This window comes from Aquarana catesbeiana, linkage group LG07 (genome assembly GCF_042186555.1).
Source record: "Aquarana catesbeiana isolate 2022-GZ linkage group LG07, ASM4218655v1, whole genome shotgun sequence".
Classification (NCBI taxonomy): domain Eukaryota; kingdom Metazoa; phylum Chordata; class Amphibia; order Anura; family Ranidae; genus Aquarana; species Aquarana catesbeiana.
In genome coordinates, this window is record NC_133330.1 from 137073146 (window position 1) to 137100591 (window position 27446).

The 27446-nt window shown below is 42.1% G+C and overlaps 1 protein-coding gene across 4 annotated transcripts in view; it reads right to left on the reverse strand.

The window, feature by feature from the left end:
* Positions 1-27446, reverse strand: part of UBN2 (ubinuclein 2) — a 690706-nt gene that overhangs the window by 600006 nt on the left and 63254 nt on the right. For all 4 annotated transcript variants that reach the window (XM_073592702.1, XM_073592701.1, XM_073592700.1 and 1 more), the window contains one exon: positions 17173-17265. In XM_073592702.1, the coding sequence (XP_073448803.1) occupies positions 17173-17265 (93 nt within the window). The remainder of the gene's footprint in view (positions 1-17172; positions 17266-27446) is intronic.

Below are 27446 nucleotides of genomic sequence, written 5' to 3' on the forward strand. Positions count from 1 at the left end.
TCAAAAAATTTCCTGAAGAAGCCAATAACCAAGGCGAAACATGTAGAGATTAAATCAGTTTGCACATGTAAATGTACTGTAATATCAAATATTCATCTTTGGATGTTTGTTTTAACATTTTTTCTAATAAATTCATATTTTTCTATAAATAATTTTGTTGTAAATGTGCACCTTAAAAATCCTAAAAACATGATTTCTCAAATTGTCGTTTTTGCGGCTGTATTCGGCCGCTAGCGGTGCGGTTTTAACCCCCGCTGGCAGCCGAAAAAGGGTTAAATCCGCTCGTACAGTGCGGCTATAGCCGCGGTATAGCCGCGCTGTCCCATTGATTTCAATGGGCAGGAGCGGTTTAGGAACGGTGAATACACCGCTCCAAAGAAGCGGTTGGCAGGACTTTTTTTACCGTCCTGCCAGCGCACCGCTTCAGTGTGAAAGCCCTCGGGCTTTCACACTGAACAAACAGCGGAGGCTGTTTAGGGGCGGTTTGCAGGCGGTATTTTTAGCGCAATACCGCCTGCAAACCGCCCCAGTGTGAAAGGGGCCTAAGTCTCAATTCTATGCGGACTGCCAGACCATGGGAGTTGTCTAAATGGCAACATGTATATGCGGAGCATTTTACATCGGGAAGACAAAAACGCACATTTGCAAGGCGTATACAGCATCACCTCTACTACCTTGATGTAGGTCTCCTGTATACACCTATAGGCAAACATGTAGGCCTTAATCATAGTTATGATCCTCAGTAATTTCATTTGTTGTTTTGGAAGTGATCCCTCAAAAATTGGGGGGGGGGGGGGGGGATTTTGATAAAAAGAAAACAAAGAGGCTAAATGGATTTATAAATCAAAAAGCGACTATGCCTCCAGGGTTAAATACAGCACTTAATTTTAAACCATTCCTGTAATATAGAGAGTATTCCTACAGTGAGAGTACCATGACTTGCAGCTGCTATAAACTAAACCATATGATTGTATCTTTCATCTGGGAATAAGGAATTATTTAGCATATAGGTCAAGGTTAAGGATATATAAAATATGCACGCTTGATTATTGTTCCTGCGGCAGTCGAGTATCTTTGGGTTAGTCTGACTGCTGGCTTGGTGTGTTGTATGGTGAGGCATTTGGGTTCCCCTGATGGAAAAGGAGGGTTTTCTCCTCAGGACCTGTCCACTGTAATTCATCTTGGTGGACTGGAGGCGCTATGCGCACTCCTCTTACTGTCCTGCTGTTACCATCTGTGGACGCGATTAGATGGGCGATGTGCATGTGCTTCTAGATGGGAAACCGCACCGGATAGGACATCAGTGAGACATGCCAGGCTCAGTTATTTCCGGCGGGACCGTGTCTTAAGGACGCAGTAACTGCACTGTTTGGGCGCACATTCTGGTGGAGGAGGATAAGGATACGGATGCCAGGATAGGCAGACACTATGGTCTGCTGTATATCTATGCAGGTGACATCCTTATAATAAGGTAATTGTTGGAGACTAGAACTAGTGTGGTTGTAATGGGTGTGGATGATTGTTTAGTCATATGTCTGTATTGGGATATGTTTGGGGACTGTTACATGGTGAGAGGGTTGGATGTTATAGTTTATGTGCTTTGTGGTTAATGTTGCTCAGAGCGTATGGCACTAGTTAATTGATAAACATGGTGATCATGAGGTGGTTGTTAGCATGGGATCTAGGACAGATAGTATTGAAGGCTGTTATTTATAGTTGGCTGGTTGATTGGATGTGGGCGAGTTATGAGGGGGGAAAATACATTGGCTATTATGGCGATGTGAGGAATCTTGAGGGAGTTACACATATGTGCATTGCACATGTGTTGTTAGTATGGGTGGTAGCACGGTAGCTGTTTGGATGGGGACACACATCCATGGGTGTCCCATTCGTGTGGCTGTTTGTATGTTTGGTAAACTTTGGTTGGCATGCCATGTGGTTGGATTGATGGGTTTCTATGGATAACCTGGTTGTTAGTTGAATTGTATGTACAATATAATATATAGTGGTTGGCTATGTTGATTGGACCACTAGAGAATATATATGGAGATATTTTCTTCTATATCCTAGTATACAAACTTGATACTGTAGGTGACTACCGGGAGATGGTTGCTTCCTCTCCTTTCCTTCCCTCCCCTTTCCTTGCTTATGGTCTGATGGCCACCAGACCAGATCAATAGCTCTGACACTACTCATCACTTGACTGATGTCGGTTTGATTCTTCCAATGATGCTGCAAGCCACAGACAGTCAAACTTATGTAAATTGGTAAGTACTTAGGTTAATATTATATTGTATATTATGAGATAATTGGAATACATTTCAAAAAAGTTGTATACATTATGATAATGTTTTCTGTAATTTGATTGACAAATCTAAATGCATGTAGAGTCCCCCAGAATTAAGTGTATGGCTCTGTGAAATGCATCCGCTTACTCCATGCAGCAGCATCTTTAATAACCTTTTAAGTATCGTGACTGGCTCTTGCCACACGTTTTATGCTATATTGTCCATTTTATGTTATTTAGAATGCATTTAATTTATCTATTGTTGTGTGCTCACCTCAGTAACAGTCGCACCTTCCTCAAAAGTCTCATCACCATATATGGGAGAGTGGTGATCCCCCAACTCCTCCCCTTTTTTTCTACAAATCAATACAAAATCATTTTTCATTGGCAATACACCCCAAGTAAGCTACCTGCCTATACCATTCAGTTTTGACACCTGGGTCCCTTTTATACCTAAAAAAAAGGTTTTTGAGGTTTATTTTGTTTTTTGTTTTTTTGTTTGTTTTTTTGTTTTTTTTTTTTTCTTAGGTTTACCCCCTTTCCGATTTTTCTAAGACATCTAAACAATTGCTGGAACTCGCTTCACATCAGGATCAGTGACGTAAAAAGGATGGAATATCTTACAGGCACCATAAATGACAGTTGATAAATACAATGAGGTGTGAAAACTCGCACATCTTGGAGGATCCTCTTTATTTCACTCTAGCATATTTCCAGTAACATTGAATTCTAGGCAGGTGGGGCTCGGCTCCTGGTTGGTGAAGACACTGGTTCTTTATCCCTCCATTCTTCCCTTCTACTCACAATGTTTTTGATTAAAGTTTTAAAGTGTAAACAAAAAGAAATCTGCAACTGCAGGAGGAGCAGAACAAAATAAACACAAGGGTTTGCCTTGCAAGGCAGTAGGGTTTCACATCCCTGTACATGATTTTTCAATTCAAGTTCTTAAGTCAGTAACTTATTCACTGTACTAGTCTATCCAAGGTTGCCAAGCTTTCTCAAAAGTCTTCAATGAGTATGTTCTAAGAGCTATTAGTCTTGCAAAAGGTATAGTGGGCTTGATCAATAGTTATGACCACTAACAGATTGGGTGCCAACCCAGATTGGGTGGGATATAAACTCAGCTTTAATATAGAGTAGGAACTCCTTAATACGGAGTTAAGGAGTTCCTTCTTTATATTAAAGCGGAGTTTATTTCCTACTACTTACAGTCCGTTTGGGCGAGTTACCAAGCCTTCATGAGTGGGCATATTTAATAGATCTCAGTATGTTGTGTCTATACCATTAACTATCACTACCATTTATAAAGCATACCTACCTTTGAGACTGATGGATGGTGGCTTTCGTATTGCTTCCCCTGATGGCTTTTAGACCCCTTTCACACGGAGGAACTTTGCAGGCACTATAGCATTAAAAATAGCGCCTGCAAAGTGCCCTGAAACAGCGGCTCTATTCACTCTAGTGTGAAACTCCGAGGGCTTTCACACTGGAGTGGTGCGCTGGCAGGGCATCAGAAAAAGTCCTGCCAGCAGCTTCTTTGGAGTGCATTAGGAGTGGTGAACTCACCGCTCCTAAACCGCCCCTGCCCGTTGAAAACAATGGGGCAGCGCTGCTATACAGCCAGCAAAGCGCCGCTGCAGCGGCATTTTGCGGGCAGATTTAACCCCTTTTTGGGGCAGTTTTAACCCCTGCTAGCGGCCAAATGCCGCAGCTACGACGGTAAAGCGGCACTCAGTGTGAAAGGGGTTTTAATCTACCAATATAGTTCTTCAACCTGCTACTAAAAAATGTAAGCACCTTTCTTTTGTGTATGTGTCTTTTATAGAGGTCGACCGATATGGGGTTTTTCTCTGGACGATGCAAATATTTAGAAATCGTGGTGGCCGATATATGATGCTGATTTTTTGGGCCGATATGTTAGGCCGTTTTTTCTTCTCCCCCCCCCCCCTTCATCTCATAAAATCTAAGAGTTAAGTAACATCTTGTAACATCTTTCACATTATACAAAAAAATTGGGCTAACTTTAATAACTTAAAAAAAAAAAAAAAAAAAACAGTAAAGTATTTTTTCAAAAAAAATTTTGCATTTGAAAAACTGCTGCGCAAATACGGTTGACATAAAATATTGCAACAACCACTATTTTATTCTATCGGGTCTCCGCTAAAAAAATATATATATGTCACGTTTGGGTGTTCCAAGTAATTGTCAAGCAGAAAAATAATGATTTTTACTTGTAATCAACAAATGTCAGAAAAGGTTTGGTCTTTAAATGGTTAAACTTCCTTCATTTACACGCCGGAGTTCTTTCCTTTGATAAAAGAACGAAAAGATACTTTGTTTCTACTTATTCGCATGTTGTGATTAAACTTGGCAGGCTGCCTGGATTATTTATTTTTTCCCAGCTGTGAGAACTCCCTGCACTTGTTAAAAAGAATTGTGACATGCTGTTTTGAAGATCAGGAAGAGAAAAAGATTGCGATCTCCATTCTTAGAGATTAATCATGCAGCTCTACAAACAGGTGGTCAAAAAAAAAAAAAAAAAGAAAAAAGAGGGGCTAACTTTACAGTTTAGTTTTTTGTTGTTTTTTAATTCATTAAAGTGTATTTTTTCCCATATACATATATTTGGGGGTTCCAAGTGATTTTCTAGTAAAAAAAAAAATACTGGATTTGTACTTGTAAGCAACACATGTCAGAAAATATTTAGTCTTTAAATGGTTAAACTGAGATCTTCTACACAACGGAGTTCATTCCTTTGAGAAGCAGAAACATGGCATCTCTTTGCTTCTTTTATCAGCGATGTTCTCAGATTTGGCAGGCTGCCCAGATAGGAGAGACTCAAGTCGCTCCGACGGGGAGATTTCAGGCGATTTGCATTGACTTCTATTACAGAAGTTACAGGGGCGTAACTAGAAATAGTAGGGCCCCATAGCAAAATGTTGTATGGGGCCCCCCTGCAAACAGCCCCCCCACAGCTGCCCTAGTGTCAATGCAGCGTGACCTGTGCCCCATGCAGCGTGACCTGTGCCCCATGCAGCGTGACCTGTGCCCAATATAGCCTGGTCTGCCTGTGCCCCATACAGCCTCACCTGTGCAGAGGAAGAGGCAAGCCACCCGGATGAGCAGAGAGCGGGATTGCACGCTGTAATAGCTTTCATTTGAATTTCCCGTCTTCCCGGGGCTCATCGTCACATAGCCCCACCTCTTGGCCTGACGCCTTTGATGATGTCACACGTCCCGCATTTGATTGGCGTTCTGTCTATCAAAGGCGCTGGGCCAAGAGGTGGAGCTATGTGATGCGAGCCCCGGGAACACTGGAAGTTCTAATGAAAGCTATTACATCAGGCAATTCAGCTCTCTACTGATCCGGGTGGCTTGCCTCTTCCTCTGCACAGGTGAGGCTGTATGGGGCACAGGCAGACCAGGCTGTATTGGGCACAGGCAACGCTGTATTGGGCACAGGTCACAGCTTGCCTCTTCCTCTCCTCTCTCTTCCCCTGGCTGGGAGACTGTGCCGGCGGTGCTCTCATCCTCACTGGGCCCCACTTGGCTGCGGGCCCCATAGCGCCCGCATGGGTCGCTATGGTGGTAGTTACGCCCCTGAGAAGTTATTTGCAAATCGCGCTGAAGTCGAGCTGTGCGGGGTCGCGACGAGTTGCCCCGCAAGTCAGATCGCTTCTGTGTGAACCGGCTAGTGCATAATTTAATCGCCCTAATTTGCAGCACGATTGGCCTATGTCGGTTAATTTAAAAAATGCCAAAAATCGGCCGATATATCGGTCGACCTCTAGTCTTACAGTACCCTCTGATATTATACTTGGGACAGTGCGGTCTATGGTACAAACTTGTATAACTCATCCTGATCATACTCATTTATATATAGTCTCTCACAGTGCATTCTGGTGGTGGGTTGCTGTATGTGCGCGTGTCTCCATGTCCACGCTCTGCTTCTCACGTGCTGCTATGTTGCCTGGATCCATGTATTGGCCGGGATGGCGATTAATATCATATATAACACTCTTGAAAATGTAAGTTATTACCAGATATTGTAAATATTCATTATATATTTTTATTTGTTTAGAATGCCTTCTTAAGCTCCTAAGGAAGCGCAAAACATGTAGAACTCCATCAACTTGCACCAAGCCCACCTGGTTACCGGTAGACGCAATACTGGTGCTTAATGTTCATGAACTTGGCTAGGGCCTCTTGGTATTGTAGTTAGTGACATTATTGCAATTTGGTTAGCAGGCTCACTGTGAGATTTTTACATACAGTATCTGTCTATATTTTAGGATTTGTAATCAAATTTAAATTGTTTTAAGAAACTGTTGTCTTCTGGTGCCTATAAAGTCCATTGCTTTGTTCAAATTGTACTAACACGTTAACAAAAGGCAGATATCGGCCATTTTGTTCTGCTTAGAGCCTAAAGAAAAAGCAGGTGAGAATACTGCTTAATGCTCAATCAGGGGTTAGTAGCTTGGAATGGTTTGAGAAATAGTGCAAAATGGGCAGAGCTCACCTACCTAACCTAGAGAAGAAATAGCAGGTTGGGTAAGAAAATGATCTGGTTCATAGAATAGAACTGAAAGTGGACCTTCACTCACTTTTATAACTTTCCATCTTACTCCTACAACCACACACACACACTTTGTTTACAGCAAACTGCAGACCACAGCAAGACATTGCTGGATTCGTTCAGTGGACAAGTATGTCAATTTCAACTCAACCCGACAAAGTAAGCAGTTATTGTCAAAATTAGGCTTCAGGGCGGGTTTGCTCCAGTCCCCTGTGCAGCTTCTGTGTTTGCTTGCTCAATAGGAAGCTATTTTCCAGTGGTTACTGGTTGCATGGCACTGGGATGACTTCCATAGATCACTTCTGGTAAATTATGTTGGTCAAAGGATGGGGGGGATTTACTGGGTATAAAAAAAATAAAAATAATCACCCTCCTTCAACCACTTACCACTCAGGCCAATTCTGACATTTCTCTCCTACATGTAAAAATCATCATTTTTTTGCTAGAAAATATAGAACCCCCAAACATTATATTTTTTTTTTTAGCGAAGACCCTAGAAAATTATAATGGCAGTCGTTGCAACTTTTTATCTTGCACGGTATTTGCGCAGCAATTTTTTGAACGTGTTAAAAAAAAAAAAAAAAGTTTTGTGCTTTAAAAAGAAAAAAAAAAAAAAACAAACCAGTAAAGTTAGCACAATTTTTTTGCATAATGTGAAAGATGAAGTTACGCCGAGTAAATAGATACTCAACATGTCATGCTTCAAAATTGCACACGCTCGTGGAATGGCGCCAAACTTCAGTACTTAAAAATCCCCATAGGCGACGCTTTAAAAAATTTTACTGGTTACATGTTTTGAGTTACAGAGGTCGTCTAGAATCATTGCTCTCACTCTAACATTCACAGCGATACCTCACGTGTGGTTGTGAACACCGTTTTCATATGTGGACGGGACTTACGTATGCGTTCGCCTCTGTCCCCGTGTTCTCCCCGTGTGAGCACACGGGGACAGGGCGCTTTCAATTTTTTTTATTATTGTTGTTAATTTTACTTTTTTTTTTTTTTTCAGTTTGACACATTCAAAAAAAAAAAAATAAAATAAAATTATCACTTTTATTCCTATTACAAGGAATGCAAACATCCCTTGTAATATGAATATGGCACGATCAGTCCTTTTCACAGTGAGACCCTACATCTCACCTCTAGGCTGGGAAGCCTGAAATTAAAAAAAAAAAAAAAAATGATCTTTGCTTCCCAGCCGAGGCGGCGCTGTTTGTTTGAATGCAGGGGCCGGGCAGGACGTCATAACATCGCGCCCGGCCTCCGAACGATCATAGAGACTCCGGCGACCATCTGGTCCGCTGGAAATCTCTATGGTAAACATCCATATGCTGGCAGATCCTGTCTCCGACGGAATCGGTAGAAACACCAGACGGAGGCGGGAGGGGGGACAACCCCTCTCACCGCCCGTAAGAACGATTAGGCGGTGGAACAGCCGCTATGATCGATCTCATGGTGTAGGGAATCGCCGGCTGAAAAAGTCAATATCTGAATGATGCCTGTAGCTGCAGGCATCATTCAGATATACCTGCACAAAGTCAAGGACGTCATATGACGGCGGGTGGGAAGTTGTTAAAATAAATGTATTGCTTTGCTTTGGAGTGAAGACAGTTTTTATTTTATCCAGCTGTATTTTACCCAGTGCAACTCATAACATGCAAGTAAAAGATGAAACCAACATGTTAAAAAAAACAAAAACAAAAAAAACACAAAACAAAACATAAAACAACAATCATGGAGTTGGAAAAAGGATCAAATCAGGTGTAGCTAATCACATTCTCAATGGTACACAAAGCCATTTGACTTTCAACTGTGATCAGCTGTGGTCATTTTGATTGGCTCTGCGTGAAAAGAGCTTTCCTGGAGCACTTCAGTTCCTGATGAGTGCAAGTGAAGCAAACAATCAAATATGGGGGGGCAAGGCACTGTCAAAAGATCTCCGGGATAAATTTGTGAACAGGTACAAGTCAGGAGATGGATACAAAAAGAAAAAATAAATAAATAAATAAATACACACGTCAAAGACTTCATCAATTCCTAGAAGCACAGTGACGTCTATTAAGAAGCGGAAGGTATTTGGTACAACACAGACCCTCCCTAGATCAGGATGTCGCTCAAAACTGGATGAGGGAGCCAGGAGGAAACTAGTCAGAGGCTACCAAGAGGCTTACAGTAACTCTGAAGCAACTTCAGGAATTTATGACAAAGAGTGGTCGTTGTGTGCACGTGACAATATCACAATCTCTCCACAAATGTGGCTTGTATGGAAGGTTTGCAAGAAAAAAAAAAAAAACTTCTCAAGAAAAGGCATGCCAAAAACGCACCTTGAAGATTCTGAGGCCACATGGAAAAAGGCGGTATGGTTGGACGAGTCTAAAATGTAATTATTTGGCATCAACACCAAACAATATGTCTGGCGGAAATCCAATACAGCTCATCATCCAAATAACATCACTCCTACAGTAAAGCATGGAGGTGGCACTATCCTGACTGCAGCACTTCTCAGGATAGACGGAAAAATACATGGGGCAAAATACGGTCAAATTCTTGAGGAAAATCTGCTGCCCCCTGCCAGAAAGTGGTCAATGGGAAGAAGGTTTACCTTCCGACATGACAATGACCTAAAGCACACAGCAAAAATGATCACACTGTGGTTAATCACTTGCCGACCAGCCGCTGGAGTTGTACTGCGGCAGAATGGCACGCCTGGGCGAAGCGACGTTATATAACGGTGCTTCGCCCTGTGGCCACTAGGGATGCGCGCCCCCTGCTCGCCCACGGAGCCGATGCGAGTGTCCGGCAGTCGCGATCAAAGCCAGGCTCCAGCGATCGCTCGGGGCACACGAAGAACCAGGATGTGTGTGTGTAAACACACAGTTTCCGGTGCTCTGAGGGGAGAAGTGACAGATCGTCTGTTCATGCAGAGTATGAACAGCGATCTCTCTCTTCCCATACACAGTCCCCTCCCCCCTTCAGTTAGAACACACACTAGGGAACACATTAACCCCTTGATCGCCCCCTAGTGGTTAACCCCTTCACTGCCAGTGACATTTTTACGGTAATCAATGCATTTTTATAGCACTGAGCGCTGTAAAAATGCCAATGGTCTCAAAAATGTGTCAAAATTGTCCAACGTGTCCGCCATAATGTCGCAGTCCTGATAAAAGTCGCAGATCGCCGCCATTACTAGTAAAAAAAAAATTTTTAATTCATAACAAAAATGCCATAAAACTATCCCCTATTTTGTAGGCGCTGTAACTTTTGCGCAAACCAATCAATATACGCTTATTGCGATTTTTTTTACCAAAAATATGTAGAAGAATACATATCGGCCTGAACTGAGGGAAAAAAAAATTTATATATATTTTTGGGGGATATTTATTATAGCAAAAAGTAAAAAATATTGTGTTTTTTTTTTTCAAAATTGTGGCTTTTTTTTGTTTATAGCACAAAAAATAACCGCAGAGGTGATCAAATACCACCAAAAGAAAGCTCTATTTGTGGGAAAAAAGGACATCAATTTTGTTTGGGTACAACGTCGCACGACCGCGCAATTGTCAGTTAAAGCGACGCAGTACCGAATCACAAAAAGTGCTCTGGTCAGGAAGGGGGTAAAATCTTCCGGGGCTGAAGCGGTTAAAGGAGAAAGGTATGTATTAATATTCCGCGCTCAAGACAGGCTCATAAACGAACTGCAGCCCACCAAAAAAAAGAAAGCACCTAGGTGCAATCCAAATGCTGTGAACTCTGAGAAAATAGGGGATTGGCGCTGTTCACTGATAAAATAATAAACTATTAACAAACTCTCACCCCAGGGGAAGAACTGCACTACAGATCTGGGTGAATGACTTAAAAGCGGTGAAACAGAATATACTTCAGTATGTATAAATATCCACGACTAAAACTACCAATAAGTGTGCAGACTGCTTAAAGTGAAGAAATATATAAAAAGTAAATAAAAGTATCTCCAAACAATAAATAAAGTTGATAATCGATCAGGTGTACAAAATAACACAAAATCCAAGAATAATTAATAATAATAAGACGTGTAGGTGAGTTATGCCCTGAGAAAAAAACAGTGCTAACCAATCCAAAGTGGTGTTCTACCAAGTATGTGAAATGGCAAACTGGATAGTGATCAATGGAAGTGAAATAAACAAAAAAATCTATATATATTTCATGTGCATTTAAAATGTTGTGATAAAATAAAAAAAAAATAAAAACATTTTTTGAAAAATTAAAAATAATAAAACCCAGCATAATAGTCCATATTTTCAAAAAAAAAAAAAAAAAAGTGTCCGTGCATACAATAATTCCAAAAGTGCCAGAAATCTAGTATATCTTCAAAAGGTTCTGGGTATGTCCGTTCAGATAAATATGTACCGTCCTGTATGGAGCCCCCTCTAAGTGTCCCCACTCACCGTAACGCCTAACCCCTGCAGGGGTAATAGGCATGTAGACGTAAGTCCGATGGTCAAAGCGGTCGGTGTCCCCTTCACCAACTTCTCTCCACTTGTGTCACCAGAGTGCTCTCAATGGCATCCACCAGGATAAAATTCCATATACAGGGAGAAGAGAAGAGCCTCATAGTGTGAATCCAAAAATAACTTTATTTGGTTTAACAAAGCTAACATTAAAACTGAAAAAAATAAAAAAATAAAATCTGACAGCTCTCTGCCGGCTGGCTCCACGCCAGAAGCCGCAGACAGCGCAGTGATAGCGGCGTGCGTTCCACGGCCGTCTAACAGAAACCGGAAGTCAATAGCATAAACAGAAAGTAAAGGGACGTATGCGTACCAAGTGGCCACACCTTACGCGTTTCGTCATCTGAGACGCCTCAGATGACGAAACACGTAAGGCGTGGCCACTTGGTACGCATACGTCCCTTTACTTTCTGTTTATGCTATTGACTTCCGGTTTCTGTTAGATGGCCGTGGAACGCACGCCGCTATCACTGTACTGTCTGCGGCTTCTGGCGTGGAGCCAGCCGGCAGAGAGCTGTCAGATTTCAGTTTTTATTTTTTTCAGTTTTAATGTTAGCTTTGTTAAACCAAATAAAGTTATTTTTGGATTCACACTATGAGGCTCTTCTCTTCTCCCTGTATATGGAATTTTATCCTGGTGGATGCCATTGAGAGCACTCTGGTGACACAAGTGAAGAGAAGTTGGTGAAGGGGACACCGACCGCTTGGACCATCGGACTTACGTCTACATGCCTATTACCCCTGCAGGGGTTAGGCGTTCCGGTGAGTGGGGACACTATAGGGGGCTCCATACAGGACGGTACATATTTATCTGAACGGACATACCCGGAACCTTTTGAAGATATACTAGATTTCTGCACAAGAACTTTTTATACACACTGGACACTTTTTAATATATGCAGCAATTTTTCGGCACTTTTGGAATTATTGTATGCACGGACACTTTTTTTTTTTTTTGGAAAATATGGACTATTATGCTGGGTTTTATTAATTTAATTTTTTTTTTTTTTTTTTGATCACAACATTTTAAATGCACATGAAATATATATAGATTTTTTGTTTATTTCACTTCCATTTGATCACTATCCAGTTTGCCATTTCACATAATTGGTAGAACACCACTTTGGATTGGTTAGCACTGTTTTTTTCTCAGGGCACAACTCACCTACACGTCTTATTAATAATTATTCTTGGATTTTGTGTTATTTTGTACACCTGATCGATTATCAACTTTATTTATTGTTTGGAGATACTTTTATTTACTTTTTATATATTTCTTCACTTTAAGCAGTCTGCACACTTATTGGTAGTTTTAGTCGTGGATATTTATTTATACATACTGAAGTATATTCTGTTTCACCGCTTTTAAGTCATTCGCCCAGATCTGTAGTGCAGTTCTTCCCCTGGGGTGAGAGTTTGTTAATAGTTTATTTTATCAGTGAACAGCGCCAATCCCCTAAAGGAGAAAGGTGAATGTCCTTGCATGGCCCAGTCAGAGCCCAGACTTAAACCCCACTGAAAATCTGTGGAATGACTTGAAGACTGCAGTCCACAAACGGTCACCAAATGTAACTGAACTTGAGCAAATATTGCAACGTTAGCAGAGACCTACCTCAACAGACTGAAGGATGTAGATTAAAGCAAAAAGTGGTTCAACAAAATACTGACACAAGAGGGTGATACTTTTACAAACCCTGCGATTTTGTTTTTGAATATTGCTTATTTTTTCTGACATGCTGGTGTTATATTTTTCACTTGGATGTTATAAGTTGCACAAGTAAACACAGCTGGTTAAAATAAATAAATAAATAAATAGTGTCTGCAGCCTGAAATGAAGTCAAAGCAACAAAATGCGATTTTAAAAAGGGGGAGATTCTTTTTTATACCCACGGTATTTTATTTTGCAGCCCCCCTTGGCTCCACCCCCTTTGCCCTGCCCATGTATACCCCACCTACCAGCGCCCATAAATGCAGCCTCACCAGCACCAATCAAATGCAGCCTCACCAGCACCAATCAAATGCAGCCTCACCAGCACCAATCAAATGTAGCCTCACCAGCGCCAATCAAATGTAGCCTCACCAGCGTCAATCAAATGCAGCCTCACCAGCGCCAATCAAATGCAGCCTCACCAGCGCCAATCAAATGCAGCCTCATCAGCACCAATCAAATGCAGCCTCACCAGCGCCAATCAAATGCAGCCTCACCAGCGCCAATCAAATGCAGCCTTACCAGCGCCAATCAAATGCAGCTTCAACTGCACCAACCAAATACAGTCTCACCTGTGCCCAACAAATACAGTCTCACAGGGCGGGGGGGCCTGCCTCGGTACATACTTGGCACTTGGCAGATTAGTCAATATACATATACACACATTTGCAAATTGCATGTCATTGTCAGCAACAGTTTTTACTCACCACACCAGGTCATGGTCTTGGGCTCAGCAAACTTGTATCCGTTGGGCGTGGCGAGTGCTCACCATGATGGCCGCTCTGCACTGGGGGAATCAGTGTCACAGCCGTCAGGGGCCCGGTACGCGATTTGCCACCAACCAATTGTGCTTCTGGGAGTCCCAGGACATCTCCCGCCATGAGGAGACGCCTGCAAGAACAATCACAGGCGCTAAAATTGCCCGACTTCTTCCCGGCGGTGAACTGCAGGATACAACAAAATGGCGGCGGGAGTCACAAAGCGCCGCTGAATACTGGACCTGCTGCAGCTGCTACTGTGGAGGACATCAGCTCCAGCGGATCCAATTCACCCTGTAGCTCTCCATTCTCAAGGAGCCCAGTTAAATCAAAACCAAGGCTGGACCCAGAGGCAATTACCAACAACAGATATTCTGCCCTTAATATGGAGGTGAGTGACACCCAAGGCACTGAAGCTACCAACATAGCCCAATTTCCTACTACAGGACAACCCATATCTGATATCACAATGAAAGAGATTCTAATGTCAGTAAGATATTCAAGACAATCAGATATGGTCTCATGTATACAACAATGCAGAGCAGAAGTGCGAGATCTGGGAGATAAGAGTTCATCAAGTGGAGACAAGGATGTACAATGTCAGGTCATCCTTTAATTTGTTAATGGACTCGCATTCGTCACAACAGGAAGCCATTACAAAAATCCAATTGAAATTGGCCGATCTCGAAGATCGTTCCCGCACGAACAATTTAAAAATCAGAGGGAATCCATCTCTGCACAGCAACTCCCACACTTTGCTCATGATGTCTTTCAAGCTGTTTTTCCCTCATTGTCCCCAACGGACCTCACCATCGACCGACATAATACATAGGGTACCAAAACCATCCTTTCTGCCCTCAGGAGGTGCCAAGGGACGTGCTGCTGAGAGTTCATTTTTCCCAGGTTAAAGAAAAATTCTCAATACATTTCGCAATGCAAACTTGTTTCCGATGATGTGACCCTGTGCATGCTGCCTGTTCCTCGCATGCACTAATATAAAACTCTGCTGTACCTGGCTGCCTCTGTTGGTGCCTCTTCCAGTTCCAGGCTCCACCTGTCTCCAAGCCTGGAGAGCTGCAGCCAGGTGCCACACTATGTTCCATGATTTACTCTGTCTCAGCTCCAGTGACAGGGCCAGGAGAGCGTCCTAGGGGTGCTGGACACATGTCTGAGCAGAGAGCAGAAAGTCCTGGGGGGGGGGGCTGCTGGACATGGACACGTCACTGTCAGAACGCTCTCTGCTCTGAGTCAAAGTGGAGAGCGGACTGGGGGGAGGGGGAGTGGGATGGGTGCTGGAAACATGTCAGATCGGAGAGTGGCCTCGGGGGGGGGGTGATGCTCACACATGCCAGAGTGTCAAAGCAGAGACCCACGCAAGGGCGGGTGGGGGCACTGCTTGACACATGTCAGAGTGGCTACCTGGTGGATAGTTGCAAGCTCTGTGTGTGGACAGTGCGGGAGAAGGATCACCAATGGCCGGGCGCCTTAGGCGGCAGTGCACCCTAGGTGGCAGTGCACCCTAGGTGGCTGCCTAGTCCGCCTAGTGGTAGCACTGGCCTTGTATTTTATCACAGACAAATGATCTGTTATCTTCCTTGATTGCAATTAGGCAAAACAGGAAATTCCAACAGTATCTGGCATGGCACCTGCCTGACAGGGGGTTTGCAGAAGAAGTCGTAAAGATGTGCGCATCATCAGCATTCTCCTAGAATAGTCAGGGAAAAACAAGAGCTTGGCACCATCAAAGTCCACTCATTCATACTTTCAGTAAAATTGTATGTACTGTATATTGAAGACACCTCTGAAGGAGTCCCGAAACAAGTTAGTTAGTTGTCTGTATCTTCTCTTTCTAATATTCATGCATGTTTGCCATACACAATTTTCACTTGATGTTTTGTATATGTACAGTTTGTAATAAAATTTGATATATTTATAATTCTTACTACCTCTTTGACTTTAATCTACCAGTGTCGCTATAGTCTCACCCCTTGAGGGATTTCTCCATTTCCATTTATTAGGGATGATGGCACTCATCCATTGCAGCTAAATCCAAATTTCTATAGTGCTAGTTGGACCTTCATTGCACAGAAGTCTTGCCTGGTCCACCATAACCTGGAAGACTCAGATAAAGGCAAAGAGATTCGAAATATGGAGATTGAATCAGATTTGGCCAACTAAGATGAGAACTTACAGGTGAGGCAAAGTGGATCTATCTGAGCACTATCAAATTGCGATATAGGATGCAGATACTACCAAACACTGTATTCAACTCCAATGTAAGGTGAATGAAAACTGTCTTCACCCACATAATTGTAACCTCTATGGTATTTGCATGTTAGATTACATTTTGGAGTAAGATGTACTTTATTTCTGCCAGCACCTGAATACTGGGTGTAAACCTGGGAGACTGACACTGAAGGCTTGGAGACGCACCAATCTGTTATGGTGTTTATCAAACTGCAATAGTTACATAGTCACATCTCTTGACACCTGACATTTTGCCCAGCAGATATATGTAAAGTGCATTTCCCATACGCACAAGGGCAAACACCCAAAATACCATGCTGAGAACAGACAAATGGCAGCGCTAGTACAGACAGCAGACCTTGAACGTAGAGGTACCACAGGCAACAAATACTTTGTTCCTCTCCCTCTTCAGCAGTATTAGATCTTCCTGCTGTGAACAGATCAGGCTCTAGTGAGATGTCCTCATTGTGCTAAGTCTTGGAACAGCATTGAAAACAGAAGACAACTGCGGCTGTGCAGAGCAGGATAAGATAATGAATTACTGAAAACATTAAAAGGTACTTTTTTTTTAATAAATTTATATAGGAAAGACTGCAAAAGGAAGGAGCATGAAGCAATCCGTCAAAACTTAATTTTCTGACTAAAGTTTCACTTTAAATGCACTACTACAGAAAGACTGGCCTTAGTTTAAATCTCGGCCGGTTCAGCAGGCTGAAAGTACCAAGTTGATCGATCAATTTGGGTACAACCATTCTGCCTGATTTATTTGTGATCATCGTTAGCGGCAGCTACAGCTTCTAGAAATAATCACTTCTCCTGGCGGGGACAGCTTTCCCGCCCCCCCCAACCCCACAAGTAGAATACAGTGTCATGGCAGGGGGGAATTCCCCCCATCAGTACAGTCTGTGTTGATGGGGGAACCATGCTATTTTCTTTCCTGCAAGCCATGGTTGCAGGAAAGAAATTTGCATCATCTACAGCCTGCCTAAATCTGGTTTATTTGGGAATCTCCCATTTGTAATCAAAATGTATTACAATAAATGTTTATAAATCAGTTCTCTGACAATTAAAAGCCCAAAAAGATAACGTATGTGTCTAAAATAAATACTTACATATTTTGCTTCAAACTTTCTTGCCATCTTCTCTACCTCAAGTCGTTCACGTTCTTCATCATTAAATGGATCAACAGATTCTGATAATTTAACCTGAGAAAAAAAAATCCAGGTTGCAAAATCATCGTTCCACCAGCATGCATTAAACAAATCAAATTAACATTTGTTCTGCAGCTCCTCAAAACTGGTTTAACATTTAATATTTGCTCGTCTGTAAATACTAAAACATTATTAACCTCCCTGACGGTAATCCCGAGTGTGGCTCGGGGTTAAATTTCAGTCCCATTAGCGGTAACCCGAGCCACACTCGGGATTACATTGCAGGATCCTGGTGCGGCTTTACTTACCTTGTCCCCAGGATCCTGCGATGTCCCCCGCAGTGTCCGTGGGCTGTGTCTCCTCCGAAGCCTCTCTGTGCCAGGCTCCGTTCCCTGCGAGCGGCGCGACGCACGGGGGCGGAGCCTGGCGGCAAATTCCAAAAAATGTAAAAATCATAACACACAGTACTGTAATCTTACAGATTACAGTACTGTATGAAATTATTTCACATCCCTTTTGTCCTCAGTGCTTTGGCCCATTCCCTGCTTGCAGTTTTATATGATATATACTGTTCTTTCTGCCTGGAAACTGGAGATTGTCCATAGCAACCAAAAAGTGTCCCTTTATGTCAAAAGTGGCTTTAGATCAGCTAGAAAACAGCGATAGTAAATTAGAACACTTGCAGAATTGAGCGATAGTGAATCGTGGGGAAATCTATTTTATTATTATATATATTTTTTTTTTAATTATTTTTATTTATTATATTAGAATTCATGTTTTTGTGTTTCAAACTTCATCATACCCGGGATATCTACTAGACTCTTGTTTGGACAGATTTAAGTGTGTTATTGTTAAGAATTACAGGCCTACAATATAAAACGCCAAATTTCCATGCAAAATAATTGTACCGCTTTCAGCACCTAAAATCCGAAATAATCATACCGCCAGGGAGGTTAAAAGGATCAATAAACGTGCAAGAAACAGCAGAGGGTCCCACCACCACTTGCCTTGGAGTGAATGCACATTTGACCAAATTTTAGTTAAATAAAGCCATTTACTAAAAGGTGAGAGCAGAGTGTTAAGGATGGCGGGACCCTCTGCCGTTTCTTCGCACGTTTAATGATTAAAGCAAGGGCACCTGAGTGACAGTGTGCTTAAGGGGACATTCACTTTGGACTTTTTACTGTGCACTGGAAGTTTCACGTTTATGGATATATTCTTATTATTTATAATGTTTTGATACACATTTAGGGTCTTGTGATTGATGCACTTTATCATGTGTTGTCATATATGCATATTTTGATGGCTGATTGCAGTTATATTTCATTTTATTCACACCAGGAGATTACAGTCCAGTTATTCATAGCAGATTTCACATGTTAAGGTTATCGACGGATTTTTCATGCATTTTTTTCATACATAATGTCATAGTTATTTACAGTCACTATTTATGGCATTAACACCAAAGATATATTTGTGTTTGGTCACCAACACGTTTTATGTGTGTTTATATAGATGCATATTTCTGTGTGTTGAGTGCTATGCATTTAATATCTTTTTGTAGTTGTGCATTATTATTTTAATTTATTGATGGGATCGAAAAATACTTAAAAAAATAAATAAAAAGGGAAATGCAGGGGATCTTCATTTGGGGTGCTGTCCACTCTGCTGGATTGAATGAAGCCACCTCCTTTAAACCCTTTTGTAAAGTGAAGGTTTTATTTATTAATTTTTAATTCATAAGAGGGTGGGATTTTTGGCATTATTGGCAACATGCCTATAATATAGTTCTATGTTTTTGCTTTTGTTACTCCCCCTACTTACCTCCCCTTTATTGTGTTTTGTTTTTCAATCTTTCTCTGTGTTTTAGTTCGGTAGTGCATGTCTCTTTGCTAGGGATGAGCGAATGGTTTGGCCCGAGCAAGAGTTCTCGCCGAACATTGGCTGTTCACCCTTTCAACGAACACCCCAATTATCAGGGCGTGCGACCATTTGCTCGGCCCGCCAAATGACCACAATGCACTGTGCCACCACACAGTGCATTGGAATCCCTGATTGGCTGAAACAATGAAAGCTTTGCCCAATCAGTGCACAAAGCACTGTCAGAGTCATGATTGGATGCCATCATGATGATGACTCTATCCAATCATTGCTCTTAGTCCCGCCTCACACTATAAAAGTATTCTTTCAATAGGAGAGAGAGAGAGAGAGACAGAGACAGAGACAGAGAGAGAGAGAGAGAGAACAGGGCTCTGTTCAGTGCTACTAGACAGTGTGCTATTCTGATTCTATTGTCAGTATAGAATATCAGTTTAGTGTGAATCTAGTGATAGTTCAGTCAGCGTGACAACTATTCATTTTTACATTAGTGTCAGTTTATTTTGTCAAGGCAGGTTTACTGCAGTATATATCAGTGTGTTACGTGCCATGTAACACAGTATAATTCAGTGCGTTATTGCAAGTTTATTGCCGTATATTTCACGGCATTACTGCAAGTTTGACGCTGTATATTTCTGGTCCTTAACCGCTTCAATACTGGGTACGTTCACCCCTTCCTTCCCAGGCCAATTAATTTTCAGCTTTCAGCACTCTTGCACTTTTAAGAATTGCGAGGTCATGCAACACTGTAGCCAAATTTAATTTTTATCATTTTGTTCACACAAATAGAATTTTCTTTTGGTGGTATTTACTCTCAAATCAGTTTATTTTTTGCGATAAGCGAAAAAAAGAGCGGACATTAAAAAAATATTATATATATACACATATACACACACACACACACACACACACACACACATACACTTTGTTTTAAAAGAAATCCAATAAAATCTAATTTTGTCATAAATTTAAGCCAAAATGTATTCTGCTACCTGCCTTCGGTAAAAAAAAAATCTAGTTACGTGTACATTTGGTTTGTGTGATCAGGGACATATGTACGTAGATGATCATGTACAGATGTGCGCAGATGACCATGGACATGTGTGTGCAGATGATCATTGGGACATATGATTTTACTGTTACATATGTGGGGGGACAAGTGTTTTTACTGTGTTGGGACATATGTGGGGACAGTGTTTTGGGGACACTATTTTTTTTACTAAAAAGAAGAAAAACCAACAATTGCAATAAGCATTTATTGTTGATTGGTTTGCACAAAATGTATAGCATCTACAAAATGGGGGATGTATTTTTGGCATTTTTATAAATACATTTTTTCTTCTTTTACTAGTAATGCCAGTGATCAGAGATTTTTAGCAGGATTGCGGTGGACAGATAGGACACTTGACATTTATACAGCGATCAGAGCTAAAAAATAGCCACCGATTACTGTATAAATGTCACTGGCAGGGAAGGGGTTAACACTAGGGTGCAATCAAGGGGTTAAGTGTTCCCTAGGGAGGTGTTTCTAACTGTGGGGGGAGTGGACTGACAGGGAGTAGAGAGAGATTGCTGTTTCTGATCACTAGGAACAGCAGATCGCTCTCTACTTCCTTGACAGAACGGGGATAAGTCTGTTTACATTGACAGATTTCCGTTTTGGCTCTCTGAGGAGCGATCACAGGTGGACATCAGGGCCACGTGCATAGTCTCCGGCGACACACTCGACCACCCGCCCATAGCTCTTTAAGCGGCCAACGTACACCTACGGCGATTTGCACAGCCGTGCCAACCTGCCGTAGCATAATGATGGCGGCTGGTCGGCAAGCAGTTAATATACAGTTAGAGAATGTGGCATATGGTCTAATATGACATTCATCAAGGCAACTCATGAAAAGATTTGCCAATGAGGAGGCCGCAGAGCTACCCATGGTGATGCCACAGATCTGCGCATACTTGGTCCCCTCAAAAACAAAAGTATTTGTGAGAACAAAATCAATACATTTGGCAAATTCTGAACTGGCCAAGGAATGTCCAACGGCCTGCAGTCCAGCTTCATCACGTATACATGTATACAAGGATCCTATCCATAGTTGCAAGTTTCCACCCTCATCAAAGTTCGTAAAGGCACTGAGCTTCTTCAAAAAATCTGTTGTGTTCTTAATGTATGCTCGTAGGTTCTTCACCAATGGTTGTAATAGTCTTTGAATCAGGCCAATGGTTGGGTGATCGACCCCATATCAAACAGACAGACACAATCAGTCTGAATTTTAGTGAATGCCTATGAATGTTAGGGAAACCTTGAATGACAGGAAAGCAAGGGTGCCCATTGTATAAGAATTTGGCAGTTTCATTGGTTATCCAGCCATTGGCCATTCCAATGCTGATCAGAGAAATCAATCCATTTTCGGCAAAGGGTCCTTTTTAAGCTTAACATAACTTGTGTCAAACATGGCAAGCATTCCCTCCTTGTAATCCACATAATTACTGATCACAACAGCTCTACCTTTGTTGTGGGTTTATCAACACTACCTGTATTCTCCCTGAGTGTGTTTAATGCAGCAAACTCATCAAGGTTCAAATTGGTGTATGTGGACTCTCGGCTCACAGCTCCTCAATACAAACTTGAGTCCCCAGTCTCAGAATGTGAAACAGAAGACCCTCAGCTTCCATTAGCATTACGCAAGTGCTTTGCTCTTTTACCTACCAAGACAGACATTGAGGTCATGTTCCAAAGGTACGCAGTCACTCACCGTAGTGATATGCGGGAGATTAAAGGTTTGCAATCCCGCCATACATGATTAGAAGAGACCAAATCTCCTATATCTCCCATTTCTAAAGCAGAGAGTCAACTTCAAACCTTGGCTCATACACAGCACAATCTTATACAAACACTTCATACTCATTTGGAGGACTTAGAGCAGTGGTTCTCAACCTCAGTCCAAGTATCCCCCCCCCGGCCAGGTTTTTTTTGGAAATTTCTATTAGACAGCAGTCCAAAATACCAAGCCATTATCAGATTTAAAGCACCTGTGCAAGATAAAGGAAAACCTGCAAACATGGCCTGTTGGGGGTACTTGAGGACTGAGATTGAGAACCACTGATTTACAGGAGAGGGGGAGAGGGGGAGATCAATATCTGTATAAGGGGTCTCCCGAAACTGTCCAAAATGAGGACCTTTAGGCTACAGCACAAAATCTATTTAGATCTTTGTTAGAGAATCCCCCTTCCAAACCTCTAGAGCTCGATAGAGTACACCATACTCCAGGATATCGCAGATCCAACAGTTCTCAACCCTGTGACGTGTTATGTTGTATACACTATTATAAAAGTTAACCAGTTGCCTACAGGGCATTTTCACCCCCTTCCTGCCCAGGAAAATTTTCAGCATTGTTACACTTTGAATGAAGAAAATTTTGAAAAAAATAAGTCAGTCTCTCAGTAAAGTTTGTAAATAAGTAATTTTTCTCCTTCACTGATGTGCGCCGATGAGGCTGCACTGATGAGAAGGCACTAATGCCGCACTTATGGGCAGCAATGATATCCAGCACTGACTGTCATAACTAATGGGCACTGACTGGTCGCAATTGTGGGCACCGATGGCTGGCACTGGTTTCACTTTATTGTAATCAGGGCACTGATGACCCGTGTCCGAGCAACACGGCGCAGCCGACACACGAGAGCGGCCGTTCTGAGATATCATATGACGTAGTCCCAAAACAAGAGCCGCACCACTCCTGTCATTTGACGGTGGGCGGGAAGCGGTTAAAGAGTGATGCTCAATAAAGCGCATGCTAAAGAATTTATCGATTTTGTATTCCGATCTTCCTCGGTGCACAATGGAAAAGCACCCCTTGACCAAAGACCTGACAGAAGCAAACGTGACAAACCAGTTTGGCCTTTCAGTCCATAAAAATTGACGCACTCACCTTTTTCATTTGCCAGGGGACTTGAACCTACCCCCTTTTGTAGAGAGGTAGAGAGAGAGAGAGAGAGAGAGAGAGAGAGAGAGAGAGAGAGAGAGAGAGAGAGAGAGAGAGAGAGAGAGAGAGTCTCTCTCTTCCCGGAGATAAACACCCCTTTTTTTTACCCTCCTCCTCTCTCCTGTTCAAGTCATTCAAGATGGGTTGGCCCTTCCTATTGCAGGAGAGAGAAGAACGTGGGGGGGGGGGGGGGGGAGTGAGAGAGTAGAATTATAGGGGTCTGATAATATAATATATATATTTTACAGTTGCAATAAAAAGTATGTGACCCTTTTGGAATGATATGGATTTCTGCACAAATTGGTCATAAAATGTGATCTGATCTTCATCTATGTCACAACAATAGACAATCACAGTCTGCTTAAACTAATAACACACAAAGAAGTCAATGTTACCATGTTTTTATTTAACACACCATGTAAACATTCACAGTGCAGGTGGAAAAATTATATGAACCCCTAGACTAATTGGAGTCCAATCAATGAAATGAGATTGGAGGCGTTGGTTACAGCTGCCCTATAAAAAACACACACCAGTTCTGGGTTTGCTTTTCACAAGAAGCATTGCCTGATGTGAATGATGCCTCGCACAAAAGAGCTCTCAGAAGACCTACGATTAAGAATTGTTGACTTGCATAAAGCTGGAAAGGGTTATAAAAGTATCTCCAAAAGCCTTGCTGTTAATCAGTCCATGGTAAGACAAATTGTCTGTAAATGGAGAAAGTTCAGCACTGCTGCTGCTCTCCCTAGGAGTGGGCGTCCTGTAAAGATGACTGCAAGAGCACAGCGCAGACTGCTTATTGAGGTGAATAAGAATCCTAGAGTGTCAGCTAAAGACTTACAAAAGTCTCTGGCATATGCTAACATCCCTGTTGGTGAATCTACGATATGTAAAACACTACAAAATGGATTTCATGGGAGGATACCACAGAGGAAGCCACTGCTGTCCAAAAAAAACATTGCTGCACGTTTACAGTTTGCACAAGACCACCTGGATGTTCCACAGCAGTACTGGCAAAATATTCTGTGGACAGATGAAACCAAAAGTTGAGTTGTTTAGAATGAACACACAACACTATGTGTGGAGAAAAAGAGGCACAGCACACCAACATCAAAACCTCATCCCAACTGTGAAGTATGGTGGTGGGGGCATCATGGTTTGGGGCTACATTGTAGCATCAGGGCCTGGACGGATTGCTATCATCGAAGGAAAAATGAATTCCCGTTTATCAAAACATTTTGCAGGAGAACCTAAGGCCATCTGTCCACCAGCTGAAGCTCAACAGAAGATGGGTGTTGCGACAGGACAACGACCCAAAGCATAGAAGTAAATCAACAACAGAATGGCTTAAACAGAAGAAAATACGCCTTCTAGAGTGGCCCAGTCAGAGTCCTGACCTCAACCCGATTGAGATGCTGTGGCATGACCTCAAGAAAGCGATTCACACCAGACATCCCAAGAATATTGATGAACTGAAACTGTTCTGTAAAGAGGAATGGTCAAGAATTACTCCTGACCGTTGCGCACGTCTGATCTGCAACTACAGGAAACATCTGGTTGAAGTTATTGCTGCCAAAGGAGGTTTAACCAGTTATTAAATCCAAGGGTTCACATACTTTTTCCACCTGCACTGTGAATGTTTACATGGTGTGTTCAATAAAAACATGGTAACATTTAATTCTTTGGGTGTTATTAGTTGAAGCAGACTGATTGTCTATTGTTGAGACTTAGATGAAGATCAGATCACATTTTATGACCAATTTGTGCAGAAATCCGTAGCATTCCAAAAGGGTTCATATACTTTTTAGTGCAACTGTATATATATGTATGTATATAGAGACTGTCACTTTAAGAATTGTAATACACTTTCTTCCTTCTTCTTAGACAGAGTTTTGAGTCTATGATGACCTTCACCGCCAGATAAAAAAGCAAGTTTACTCCCTCTTTGCTCCGAGAAATGGACAGTCTTATCTAGCTGGTCTGAACCACTACCAAGATGGTGGAGCCCATGTTTCCTTTCGCTTTCTATCAGTCACATGATGTAACCACCCATTTAACTGTTCCCTTGCTACTAAGAAGATATGAATGCTGATTGGACTAAACTATACGATCACACTTATAACACGCCTAGTACTTATGCATATTCATAAAGTATAAATTGTATAACCCGTAGATGTAAGCTCAGACACACTTCCTGCTTCGTTCCGCCTGGTAGAGATGAAAGTCAGTCTGTGTTGTGTCTCTCCACTGCAGTGTTTGTATGCAATAAAGCACCTAATAATCTTAAGATCTGGACTCACTATCTCATCTGTCTTGTTTTTGAGACCCCCAAATCGGATTTAACAAAAGGGAGGGAGGGACGGGGGAGGGGAGGAAGGGAAGAAAGTAATGAGAGGGAGGAGGGAGATGGAAGCAAAAGGCGATAAAGGGGGGCATAAAAAAAAAAAAAAAAAAGCCCTTACATTAGTATAGCCTGCTCACTGGTATTTCTGCTGAGCAATATTAAATTCCCCACTTGATATATTTTTCCTTATCTACCCCCTACTTCACTCTTTTTTTAGTATGAAATTAAAAAGGCCTTTATATTTGAATAGCTAACTTGGCTCTACTATGGATTTTATACCACTACTATCACTGGACATTAAATACTTTATTACTACTGGTCCACCCCCTCCCCCAATTCCTTCCACCAGCTGAAATCTATCAGAAAATTAGAAAGCAATCCTGCCCCTTGCCAGTGCAAATTAATATTAGCTGGTTCAGTCTCAAATGATGGCCTATAAAAAAGGTGTCTCGTTACCAAGGTGTCACACAACACCTCAAGATGGATAAAAGCAAAGAGCTCTCTCAAGACCTTCGCAACCTTATTGTTGCAAAACAAGCACTGAAGGGGAAGCGAAGAGCCAGGAACAGGCCCCTTCACCTGAGACACCGCCTTGGGGGACCCTTGCTGCAAAAAAAAAAAAAAAAAAACAAACAAACACACAACACACACACAACAAAAAAACAATCCTCTTAGGCAGAACCTGAGAGAACTTAGCCCCCCACAGTCTGTGTGTTCCTACCTGGCCAGAGGAAACACAGTAACTGAGGACTGTGAGGAGAGGCCTCCAATTTAAAGTCTGTTGTGGGTGTGTGTTTCCTGCGTGAGAAGGAGGAGCTACGTTCTCATGTGCAGTCCTAAAAAACGCTTTGAGAAAAGCGTTTTTTTTTTTCTTCAGTCCGCTGACGTGTCCAGTACAGGCTACAATCCTGGTCCAAAAAGCAACCTCCTAGAGAAGGGATCCCACGCAACTTGTATTTGGAAGTTACATCCTCTGCCCAGGTTTTGAGCCACAACACTCTCCTGGAAAAGTTTATGAATGCTGTGGACCCAGCTGTAAATTTTACCGCCTCTGCTGATGTGTCTGCAATAAATGCAACCACTGTGTTGGTAATGTTCTCAGTAGTTGTTCTCTGGTTGTTCCTGCCTCTAGATGAGCTTGAAACTGGTTTAGCCAGAGCAAGAGAGTTTGGGCTAAAAAAAGGTTGTAGCAGTGGCCAGTGGAAAATGTGCTGCCCCTGCCTTTTTATCCATTGGATCCTTTAATGTCCCAGTGTCTTTGAAGGAAGGATATTTTGGATAAGGGAACATTTTGCCCAGGTTTCTAGAGCCTCCTCAAGAATCAGAACTCTTTAGTTAAATTGGAGTAGGGGGTGAACATTTAGCTTTTCTTTTCAGGATCTGTCAACTTATTCTTAGTGATATAATTTAAGGATAAATGAAGAAATGCAGATTTCTTAGAATGTAAATAAGCCCTTGCACATTTTGTCATGCAATGATAATTCAGTATACTCTTCTAGGATGCCTAGAGTGCGTGATTACTAGCATCAAATGTAGATCTTTTAAGGACACCGCCACTCGCTTTTCTATAAGGGCTTTCTTGCACATTTTTTATTAAACGAAAGTTCAGCAAACACAAAAGAACAGGGTTCCCTCGCAGGGGTTTTCAGCATTTCACTTGCTCCAAAGCAAAACAATCATTTAGTCCTTCTGGCTTGCACTTGCAGTACACCTGTTCTGGCCTTACCCTTTAGGTCTTTGATCTGTCTCCCACAGACTGGTTGCTCAACAACCTCTGTGCATACAGCTAGCAGCCTCTTGCTGCAGTGGCTCCCACCTCTCTCCTAGGTGGAGCCCTCCTGACTCCTGGGCCAGACCTACTGTCTGCCAGGATGGAGCCCAGAACCAGTCAGGTATCTATAAAAAGACCAGCACACACCTGACTAATTCGAGTGTTGACCATTTTGAATACCTGGACCCAGGATTGTAGATTTCATCCCACCCAGATAACTTAGAAATCTCCAGGCCCCAAAACGGATTTTAGAAAACAC